The following is a 12,657-nucleotide window of genomic DNA, read 5'->3' on the forward strand; positions in this document are numbered from 1 at the left end:
GCTACTTTCATTATCTTCTCTAAAAAGATTCAACTGTTATTATTTTAAATATATGTAGTGCAGTATTAGATTATGTGCTGAAATATGTTTTAATTTTGGGGGTGACAGAAAAACACTATCTCCTACAGTATACCGAAGATGGTCCCTTTGTTACTGTATGTTTCTCTGCATAGTTGTGTTGTTGTTCAGGGTCCGCTGGGTAAAGAGTGTTATTGGTGGGCAGTTGTGCCTGCTGGCATCAATAGCTTTCGCTAACACAGCTATAACCAGTGGAGTTGAGCAATTGCAATATTCTGGGCTCAATACTAAGTTTAGATCATGGATGGTTTTCTGCTCTATTGCCTCACACGATGCTCAGTTAGAATGATTATTCCTATGAGCACATTGCAATCCTCTAAATTGGCTGTAATCTGTCCTGCCTATTTGATCTATTCTACTGAATCCTGCTATGCACACTATACACAACACTATATTGTGGCTCTTGGAACATATTTGTACAATTTCTGCAAGCTTTGTCATTTTCATGCAATGCATTGCTCATTAAAACACACATGGTACATTTGTATTAGGCATGCACACACATACACACACATAAACTTTGTTTAACCCCTAGGCTTACTTATTTTATCTCAACTACTTCATTTGTTCTGACATGCAGGCATTGACCTTTAAATCGGATCAACTTCTCCTCAGTTTTCACAACATTCATGTGAAACCAGAGGGAGGTGTTAGTCATTTTTAGATCTCAGTTTAATTGACATCCTACTAATGACTGATTGTGACAGTACTTGTTTACACACTTCTCTTAAGCATGTTTATGGGTCATTGTGGAACATACTAACCGTTATATGTCAAGCAGAAGGATAATGCATGGTTCAGTTTTTTGGCATCAACACTTTGTTTCTCTTTCAGGGACTGACTTCCAGTGTAACCTTCACATAATCCCAGTGAAGAATGAGGAGGGCATTGTGATGATGTTCATCTTAAATTTTGATTACATCCTGGATGAAGGAAGTGACAACTCTACTGAGAAGATAAGCCCTACATCACCAACAAAGTCAGATCAAAGTGGGTATTTAATATTCTCTGCTCTCATTACTATAATAGAATGGTACCTATTACCTATTTGTTACTTCATGACAGGAAATGGACATCAGGCTTTCTGTGATTTTCTGTTATTTTTTACTGTTTTAGTGTTTTATGTCTATAGTAAGCATGGTCAAATTTCCAAAACTTCAAGTGAATGTATAAGGCTCCCAGAAAGTAATTTGCGTATGCCCACAAATGACCGTCCATTGCTTAGTCTTTGTTGCTAAGTTTGCTGCTTGTTGCTAAGGTTGTTTTATGTGTTGTTTGTGTTGCCCACTCACATATTTCAGATATGAAATACTTTCAATTTTTCAAAAGTTTCCACTTTGAATAAAAGAACACAAAGCCGTGAAATCATTCTGCTGATGTTTGTTTACATAGCGTCTAGAACCACGAGGTTGTTGACCAATGTCAACAGAACAGAGTTGGCTCATCAGGAGAGGGGTCTTAAAGAGACAGAAATAAAAACAGTCTGTTTCAGACAGAGACTGAACTGAGGGGCTGCAAAAAGAGCTGGTATAAGATGAAAAAGAAACTGTAAATCATGTAAAGATATTCCAATAGAGCCCCAGAATATAAGTACAGACTTGAAAATATGCCTCATCCATCCACTTTAAAAACATCTTAAAAGCTTAATCACGACTTGATGCAGCACCAAAAGATTATGCGTAGCATTTCATCTGCCTTTTTTTTCTTTTTCTTTTTTTAGTAAAATGGCGACATTCCTAAAACAACTAGCTCCTTACTCCTTGAACAAAGGGCAGTTGCATAAGTGGATCACTGTTATTGAGATAATTCATTAAAATACCCCAGTACATCTGCTAGACGCTAATTAAGCACTAGAGATTTTGATTCAGTTCCCTTTCATGCTCACTGTAACTTCCAAACACGTTGCCAGCTTCTATTATTCACATAAACTGTGCATTATTTAGTTTGCCAGTACAGTACAGTTTACATGAACTGTGTATGCAGGGGAGTGAATGGCCTGCTTACATAACCTTAGCTTGTTTAAAATGTTTAATTCTTAATCTGTTTTATGTCTTTTGGGAGAGCAGCATATACAGTGATCATCATTTTTTATTTGGATGTGTGTCAGGAGGTGTAAATGTCAATGAGACATTCATGCTTCCCTCTGATTGGAGGCACTCAGCATCCCTTCTCTGACCGAAGCTCAGCCATCCACTTCACTCAGCATGAATTCCTCCATGACACCGGCATTCAGCTTTTGCTGCAGTATGTGTATGCATGTATGGAAGTGTGTGCTTGCATGCATACTGTATATGTCTGTCCAAGCGCACGTGCACACGTGCGTGTGTGTGTGTATCTGCGTATGTGTGTGCATGAGTGCCTGTGTCTGTTGCTAACATGGTTAGTCAGAGTTGATTGCTTGTGACTGTGCTTCAGCAAGGGGACCTGTGGGTAGATGGGGTAGATAAACATATGATGTGACTTTAGATTAGACTGAGTCTTGACTACAAACACACATAACACTTAAAGTATGACCTTGTCATTGTAATTATCTTTGAGTATGCCCTGAAATAACACTAGGGCACAAAAGAGTAAATTACCCTATACTTGGTTTGACTGTAATGGGATTTTGAAGGCTGTTGCCAATAATTCTATTTTTTTCAGATATTGTGTCTCCCATTGACCATTTCCAACCACAAAATTACATATATTCACAATTCCTTCAGATGTGTGTCAAAAAGCCTCTGAAAAAGCATCAAAAGACATTGATAGTGAAACCATAACAGATGAACTTCCTTATCAGGTCTTAAAAGGAGAATAGCAACTCCATCCTTTTCAATGGCATGAAGATGTTTGATGTGTCACAGCTTCGAAAATAGAAATACATTTCCATAGAATTTAATGAATTTTCAATTCAAATTGTCAGGGAGAACATTTTTATATTTGGAGCTGATAATTTAGCCTGATTTATATCTTTTTAAATTTTGGGTGAATCTTTTTGTCTGAAATCAGTGAAAACCTACACAGCCATTTTAGTGTTGCAGCCTATGAAAAGTCACTTTTATCCATGAGGGGGCTAATAATGATCTAGTGTTGACAGCAGGCAATAAGCCTGCAGGTGTCACAGGAACTCGCACAATATTGAGCCTGGAAGAGAGTAATCCCTCTTTCCCTAAGCTGCCATCTACGCCATCAGCAACTTAAACATGCCTTCGGGGCCCAGACGAAATTACTCAGCAGAAAGATCAGTGCTCAGAGAAGAGTTTTTTTCCCTGCTCAATCAACAAATTAATGCATATCATACATAAAATATATAATTATATGTTTTATATATAGTATTTATAAATATTTGTTCAACACTGCTTCATCTCTTTGAACAATTTGGATTTGGTTTCATACTGAGTTATTCAAAGGGATAGAATACTGCTGCATGGAAAGAAAATTGTTTTTCATGTGGAAACACATTTAAGTTGCAGAGTAAATATGACACTTGCAATTTCATCTGCAGTTTCTTAAAACTTCATTAGCATCTATAGAATCCCAACAGGCCCCTTTCAATATAAATAAGCAGCATTTCTACTTTAAGCTCTTTCAAGAGCTGAGGCATTTATAAATGCATCTTTCTCAGTTTTAGCCCTCCATCCAGATTGAAACAGCATTGTAAGACTTTACTTAGGGTTGAAAAACGGAATCGTCCCTTATTTAGATACAAAATGACGCGTCCCATATTCAGCTGAAAAGGGACGCACTTTGTCCCATATTCCTGTGAGAATCAAAATAGTCTGTAAAATGTCAATGGAATCAATGAATGACAGGGCGCTTTAAATGAAAATTTACGGTAATCTTATTGCCATCCCTCTCCTGCTCTGTGACCAATGAGCTGACAGCACACTCACACACAACAATGACAATGACAATGCAGACTCCGGCTCTTCTCATTGGTCGAGGTATTATGAAAATTCTAAAGGTCTAAATTATGAAATGTCTTGCTCAGAGTTTTACTCTGTAGCACTGAAAGACAAACAACTCCTTACTGCAGCAAAAGCTCAAAAGTAATACAAATGGAAAAAATAGACTGTCTGCATGATGTAGCAAAACTTTTGAGTTCATGAGTTCAATCTTTGTTTTACTTATTTACTACAACTGTTAAAAAAGTTTTTATGTTTACAACTTTTCCACAGACTTTCTGTTTGCACTTTTCTTATTGCACTAAATGTGCACTATTACAGGAATTTTCTGCTTTCTATTGTTTTCTGTTATTTTATACTGTTTTCAGTTAAGCAGGACAGTCCTGATAAAAAAAAATGATTTTATTCTGTTAAATTAAGCCGGACAGATTTCTGTTAAAAATATTTGTTATTTTGCACTAAGAAATAAATAGTTGAATAATAATTTGTTTTCCATGTATTCATATCACTCAAAAACATGCATCAAATTAAATTCAGGTTCGAGTCAAATAATTTAAAAATAGTTTTAAAACACACAAAAAAAGGCAAAAAATTTCACCAAGCTAGGAGGGGTGAACACAATCGGGTCGGCCAGCCCTGCCAACTAGGTGTTCCTTATTTATTTTTCAGGGAGTTGGCAACCCTAACTTTACTGTATGTCAACTCAAACCCTCTCTGTGATCACAAATTTCAAACGTTGACGTGGCTGATGATACAATACAGCTGTTGTCATTAATCTTTGCATCCAAGGAATAGTGATATGGTTCGCTGATCTGTCTGTCTTAATCCATGCCAGATGTTGGGTGTGATGCAGATTTGCTGTTTGCCAACTGAGGGCAAAGATTTAGTTGTTTATGTTCTTCATTGATTCACTGTGGGCAGAGATCTCTGCTAAAATGGCCAAGAAATGCTTGTGTGGATGCTAATGGTTTTCACATGAAAATTGCATTTTAAAATTTAGGCAACAGCCTGTGATGACAGAATAACAGAATAAAATAAATATCTTTCTTTAACAGAACTCAGTCCTAGTTGAATTAACAGAATAAAATAAATCTTTCTTTAACAGAACTGTCCTGCTTAACTGAAAACAGTATAAAATAACAGAAAACAATAGAAAGCAGAAAATCTGCCTGTCGATATCAAGACCCTGACACACTAACCTTTCACTTGAACCAAAAAATAGCTCCCAATTTAAAGGGCCCAATCCAGGGCACACTGGTATTGATGGTGCTTATTGTCATTCTCAGCTGCAAACCCTCCTAGCATAAACATACTGTATATTTTGGAGGAGATATGTTTGCATGTCCAGTATTACGGATTAGGAAGAATCTCAGTCCCTGCTGTAAAGATTCTCAGTCATCCACATAAGCAGGATATTTAGAAGGACTAAATCACAGGCAATTAGACTTGCTGTTTTATTCTTGAAGATGTTTCGTCACTCATCCATGAGATTCCATTAGTGTGCTTGCTAGTAGTAAATCCCAGGTAGCTACTGTAAACCTCTATGGATCTTTCACTCTTAAAAGTCATATGAGCATCATTAAGGTCATATATAATGAGCTGTTAAGATCACATTATGTTCGAGTCATCAGAGTCACATGAATTAAGGTGTGAATTGGAATGAAACCTCCTGTGAGGACAGCAATATAAACTGCTGGTAAGCTCTCTCAAGAAAGCTTTAAGTGCTTGTGGCTACCCAGTGTAGGCTTTTCTAAAAATAGCAAGAAGGTATAAAAACTCCAGTTTGAGCAGATTCATTAAAACAGTCATAGCAGACATAGATGGAGTGTCCAGGAAACTGAGGAGGATCTTCAATAAACACAGCATCCCAGTGTTTTTCAAACCCTGCAACACATCAAGGCAGACCATTCAGCCAAATATAGACAAAACTATATAATATGCAGATCTATGCAAGGAGGACTGCACAGACCTATATATCTGTTCGAAGATATAGCTGCTGAACAAGCATATTGCCCAGTATACTGAGAGCAAACTGCTCTGATCAAGTCTCAGCAGTCTACCCATATATACACAACAATAATAATGGAACAACCATTCCTGAGGAGAGGCAGGTGAACTGTATCACCACTCATCAGCAACTTCCAATGCAATCCTGACATTCCTTCTGAGGCTGCTCCACACCTTTTTTACATGTAACTCTGACAACTATCATCTGACTCTACCCATGTGATACTGAAGTGTGCAAACCAAGATGTTGCAAAGCCTTGGAGGCACCAACAGTCAATATAACTGACAAAGCCTCCTGTATGAGTAGTGACACATCTTATAAATTAATGAATCTACTATATAATTATTATAATAAGTCTAATTGGTATATGTTCATGTAGATATCAGCCCTCCCTTCAAATGTGTATAATGCATTTTCACTCACTCCATAACTTAATGAATGCAGTTTTACTCAAGCTTAAGTGACTGGCTCTGGTTGTGAGCTCAGATGCCCTTTTCTTTTAAACAATTAAAGCTATTCTCTTAGTTGTTCTCCAATAATCCATGTGGGAATGTTGTGAAAATACATTTCCAAATTCTCTCATGGGATGAAGTGAAATTGACCCAATCAAATCCGGAATTCAGTACTTAAAAAAATACTGTTTGTTTGCTGATTATGATAAGAAGGAACCACTGATGCTGCTTTTTTAATGCATATTTGAGAAATAATAAAATACTAAATTGCAAAGATGTCATTTTTTGTTTGGAAAACTCAGATTAGAGTATCGAATGTGGAGTCACTTGTATTATGTTATGAAAAAAACTTCTTTACACATAAATATAGGTTTAATGGGACAACTCCCAATTTCTTCTCCTTTGTTTTTCTAATAACTTTGTTATAATAACACAACAACAAAAACTACAGGATGACTTTTTTGTTTGCTTTAACTTAGAAAAGCTCTTAAATATTCTATATGTGGAATTGAATGTGGTAATATAGTATATTTGTATATTAAATATACTATAGACATACAAGCATTCAGCAACAGTTAAAAGCATCCTCAGTTCAGATGACTTCCCTGCAGGAAGGTTGTTCGTATCTCCTGCCAGCACAGACTGTCATTATGTTCCTCTCCACTTGAAACTTGTTAAGTGTCATAGCTGTATTGTAAGCTGTTATAGTTGTAACATCAGCACATTTGGCCATGGAATGGAAACAGATGGCAGTGGTGTTATGTAAGGACAGTGCTGAGCGATGGGTGCCTCTCAAGCGAAGCAGGGTTCACTTTCATCCTTGTTCTATTGTTACTGAGCCACAACTTTCACTCTGTCCTAAGAGGTCATTAACATATGTGACAGTGCGTCCGTTCTGAGTATGTGACTCCAAACACAAATTGGATACCTGATCAATGAAGCAAAAGGGATATTTAACACTGCTGCATAAAATGTGTGTGTCCTGTTCTGTAAATTTAAAGATGTGAAGCTTCAGTTGCAGAAATTCTATGATCTGTTTGACTTGGGATGAATACAGCTTGGAAGATATGTATACATAATCCCATAGGGTTGAGAAACCAGAGCACAAATCCATTTATTTCATTATCAATTTGCGAACTTGTTCCATCACCTGCTGTTCTTAATGTTGGGCCTCCATGTACCTTTTTAATGTCGCAAATCATTTTCCAGCACTGTACACTGAAAACTTAACAAGGCTTCTAATGATTTTCTCCCATTTTTTAGGGAGTCGATTCTTCCGCTTCCGGCAAGCTGCTTTGAGCTTAATGAATACAAACAAGCAATCTCTTCCACAAGAGGACCCAGATGCTGTGATGGTGGACTCGCCCAAAGAGAACGCGGACTCAGTGGCCCTGCAGAGCTTCCCCTCACCCACCAAGAGCATTTGCAGCCCCATTGAGGCCAATGACACGCATGCCCTCATAAGCTCAAGCCACCACTCTTCCCAGGCTAGCATGGGTCCCGAACCACTTGACCATTCATCCCCTAAACTCCCCTGGGAGAAGCTGTATCAGTCAGAGCTGCATCCGTCCTCTACCTCCCTGTCAAATACCTTCCCCAGAGGCAGCATCAGCAGCATGAGGCGAGCCTCGTCCGTCCATGAAATTGAGGGCTATAGCTCCAATTCTAAAAGCGTATTCAGGGATCGTCATACAGGTGAAGGTATGTCCTACAGTACTTATAAATAAAGCTGATTACAGATTGAAGCTGTGGTTGGATCACCCATCACTTCATGATGGAATTTGCATTGGACTTCAGACAGTTATTTTTTTAAGCTCTTAACAAATATCATCTATCTTCTATTTCTTCTTCTCTTAAATATGTAGGGTTTTTTTTAAAATTCAAATATAATTTACAAAAGAATTATCCTCATTCACAGTTACGTTTCTGCTTCATTTGATATGTCCACATAATGCTGCTTCTAGATAATGGTAGCGATGTCAGCTAATCATTTATTTCTGTCTATAATTTCATTGCTCAATGCTGTTTTAGTGCGTGACTATCAGGCAAGACAATCCGCACAATCAGGCTCATTACAGACCCACTTTTGGTGGATAGGCTGAGTGGGATTACTGCATTTAATTATGTGAAATGATTATATACTTAGACCAATGTGATGATTTTGTCACATCTTTAAAGACATATGATGTGATCACATGAGGTTAATTTCTGCTCTCATCAACGACTCAAGGCATTGCTTTTAAATAACCCTGCATGAACATAATTGTATTATGTGATACTGTAATGGCTCTGTTAACTGGCTGTTATTACAAGCTACACTAGCCATTAAACATACAGTTTCAGCAAGGGATACACTTGCTCCGCTCTACCATACTCTATGTGCATTGATGAAAAGAGAGGAAAAGTATATTAAAACTATTCATCAATGATTTTTAAATGACCAATTTCTACAGAATATAGTTTACCAAGGTTCCTGTCGTTCTTTTATGACTGCTTCTTATTTTAAACCACCAGGCCCTTTTAATCACGTGAAGTCCAGCCTGCTTGGCTCTACCTCTGATTCAAACATCAACAGATATAGCACCATCAACAGGATCCCCCTAATTGCTCTCAACTTTTCTGAGGGGACTGAAAAGAAAACTCATTCTCCACCAACATCTGAGAAAACCATCATAGCACCAAAGGTCAAAGACAGAACTCATAATGTCACGGAAAAAGTCACACAGGTGAGTCAGTACATTCCACTATCTTTGATATTGAAGTGTCTACTGTGGAGTGCTTCTCTCTTTGACAGTGAACCTTGTGAATGGTACCTGGCTTAGCCGTGCGATCCATCGCAGCAGTGTTTGTGGGTGGGAAGCTGCAAAAGGGATTACCCCCTGGTCACTATACTACTCCTATTGATTGGTTAGGGTGCCATCACCTAGCTAGCATGGAAAAGAATGCAGCTGGTGACCCCATGTGTCACAAAAGTATCACATGGCTGTCTACATCCTACACAGGTTAATAGTGAAGCATTAACATTAGGGAGAGGAATGAGATAATTAGATATTCCTGGAGAAAGTGCGGATAATATTGAGAAATAAATTAAGGAAAGTCCTAGAGGACGTCCATCTTTTTAATTGTAAGTCAAAAGGCAGGTTCATAACACTTCTGCGGATAGCAGAGATTCAGTTTCTTGCTCAAGGACAATGCAGAAGGTCCATCACTCCCTGTCATATGACTGAAACTAAGCAGCTGATTCCAATAGTGCAAGCATTTGTCACAATTCTTGCTCTTAACTGATTAATACTTAATACTATTTCATCCAATTAAATTAAATAGAAAGACAAAATATATGTGCCTATATATGAATCTTCTTTTGACAAATCATAACATGGGTCATGCACAGCAAATGTATTTATGTACAGGTCGCTCCGCCACAGAAAAACAATACTGCTAGAACCTTCGGACAATGTCAGCACCCCCCACAGCAGAGAAGAGGCACAGAAACCCTATATTTAAACTTCTTTCAACAGAGCTTTCTCCTTCATAAATGAAGACAAGCCATCAACATGATTAAATGCTCTCCCTCCACGCTGACTTTAGTTTGAAGTTTGGAGACACCGCTGAGATGTTAACACAGCATCTACTTCCTGACTGCTAGCATGGGGGCATCTATAATTCATGTGTTGAAGATAGGGGAATCTGAAATGAATAGAAAGACCCTCCGCCCTCATCCTCACTCCTGCACTATTTTCTGCCGTAAGAGAGCCCTCTCTTTGTCTGCCACAGCTTATTAATACAAAAACAGGGGAACATGTTGGCCTTCCTGAACACACTGAATAATTTATAGTCTAACTAGAGTTCATTCATTGAGAAAATTAAAACAAATGTTTGCTTTCTAAAATATTTTTCAAGAATAGAAAGATGATCATATGAGGCTTTTCTCCACTTCATCAAATTATATAACACATTGAGTGCATATATAGTTTTTACCAAGAGTACAGAATGTACTTCTTGCAAATGTGGAACAAGTCAGTAGCAGTCACATTATTCATGTTGCTGGGTCACAGACAATCTTCCTGTCATACTAGAGTGGCTGACTTAACCTAATGCTGTTTGACTGCAGAGCACTTATGTTGGGGAGTCACAGATATAGTTTCTGTCAAATCAAGGCTTAAAGTCCTTGAGGTGGATAAATTACCCAGTGGGCTTTAGCAATAACTATGAACAGATGACAGAAAATCAAATTTTCATATTATCAGCGATTTTAGGTAACTAAAAGATATCCCCAAACCAAAGTGTCCTGAAATATGATCAAAGAGGAGTTTAATCCTCAGACATTCTGACCCTCTCTCACCACTCCTCCAGGTCCTGTCACTCGGAGCTGATGTCTTGCCAGAATACAAACTCCAGACAGCCCGCATTGACAAGTTCACCATCCTCCATTACAGCCCCTTCAAAGCTGTATGGGACTGGCTGATCCTGTTGCTGGTCATCTACACAGCAATCCTCACTCCGTACTCGGCTGCTTTTCTTCTCAACGACCAAGAGGAGCAGAAGAGGCGCGAATGTGGATACTCCTGCAGCCCTCTTAATGTGGTGGATTTAATGGTGGACATCATGTTCATTATTGACATCCTCATTAACTTCAGGACCACTTACGTAAACCTGAATGAGGAGGTGGTCAGCCATCCAGCAAAGATAGCAATCCATTACTTTAAAGGATGGTTCCTTATAGACATGGTGGCAGCGATCCCCTTTGACCTTCTTATCTTTGGCTCAGGATCAGATGAGGTATGTTTTCCCTAATGCATGTATTTTTTACCTGTTTTTTTATTTTTTATAAGGGAGCTTTACTGCACATCACCACAGTCATACATGCACCGTTATCCATTGACTAAGTCCAGACTTGCGCCCCTGGGCCATTACTTAAAGCCTGAATCTTTCTGTCTCGGCTCTGAAAGGATTACTTTAAATTGCATGTTTTTTTCTGAATGGTCCTCATTCTAGAATCCATTTACATGGATTAATGGCTTACCAAATGGCAATCAATGATGCATTTATGTGAGGAGCTGGCCAACAGTGCTGTGTGCACAGCTTACATGCAGATGTGAGATGGCCATTGGTAGGCTGGCTGCCAGGCCTGCTGGCTTGTTTGTTGGTAGGATATGTCCCCTCAGGCTCTGGATCCACTTCAGTGCTTTATCGTGCTTTGTAGGCACTCCATTACACCAGAAAAGCTCCTGATTATAAGCCATAATCATCTTTTCGACCACTGCTGCTGCTATTGCTGAGTCAGTTCAGTGAGTAATAACAAATCAAAAAGAAAATGGACGTTTGTATGGTAACAAACAATAAATAAAACAGTCCTGGCAAATTAGCATAATGAGTTGCAAGTACTTGCAAGTAAAACATCAGTGAAATCAATGCAAACAAGACAAACCATGCAACCCATATTAACTCTTTATTAATTAGCTGAACATATACAAATAGTTTTTAAACTCCATTCAATTTGTTAATAGGATACATAGCATGTATTTATATGCCAGTTCTATGTTTATAATTTTCTGACTAAGCATGTAAAGTCCCACTCATCTGCATTCTCATGAGACAGTGGCAGATGGCTTTCACAAACCATATTTAAATCAACAACATAATACATGTGTGTGGGTTAAAACCATTTGATAAGATATATTTGAAATAGATTTCAATCAATGTCTTGCTGTTTTCAGAACAACTTGCCAGAGGTTTGTATGTTCTGTGAGCAGTTTTATGCATGGCACCATGCAGTGCAATTGTTAATTGCAATTTACAGATAAACAAAAACAAATTATTCATTTTAAGCTGTTTACCCGTGAAAATGGAGGAAAGAAGTTGACTGCCCAAACTGAACCCCTTAAATGTTGATCCCATTAGAGAGAAACAAAGAGAGGGAGAGTGGGGTGTGCTGTGCAGATATATTATATAATTGCTTGTGCAGGTACATTTGAGACTTAATTAGATTAGAGTGCAGTGTGCTTATAGGTTCAACAGACATGGGATTGAAAAAGGTCAATTGTAAAATTTAGTTTCAAATATTGGTTGTTTACTTTTTCTACATAATTATTTTTATGGTGTTAATAAATCTAGCAGTAAATCAAGCTTACATTATGATCACACAAAATGCAGATTTCAAGGATTTTTGTACATAAGCACACTGACTGGTCTATAATAAAATACTGCAAACAGCACAAAAACCTCAAATTGC

The 12,657-nt window shown here is 38.0% G+C and overlaps 1 protein-coding gene across 1 annotated transcript in view; it reads left to right on the top strand.

Annotated features, from left to right (window-relative positions):
* LOC128367718 (potassium voltage-gated channel subfamily H member 7) overlaps positions 1-12,657 on the top strand; it is a 34,819-nt gene that overhangs the window by 10,148 nt on the left and 12,014 nt on the right. The window contains exons 3-7 of the mRNA XM_053328329.1: positions 913-1,068; positions 4,635-4,637; positions 7,689-8,126; positions 8,940-9,151; positions 10,779-11,204. Coding sequence (XP_053184304.1) covers positions 913-1,068; positions 4,635-4,637; positions 7,689-8,126; positions 8,940-9,151; positions 10,779-11,204 — 1,235 coding nt within the window. The remainder of the gene's footprint in view (positions 1-912; positions 1,069-4,634; positions 4,638-7,688; positions 8,127-8,939; positions 9,152-10,778; positions 11,205-12,657) is intronic.

This window comes from Scomber japonicus, chromosome 11 (assembly GCF_027409825.1).
Source record: "Scomber japonicus isolate fScoJap1 chromosome 11, fScoJap1.pri, whole genome shotgun sequence".
Lineage (NCBI taxonomy): Eukaryota > Metazoa > Chordata > Actinopteri > Scombriformes > Scombridae > Scomber > Scomber japonicus.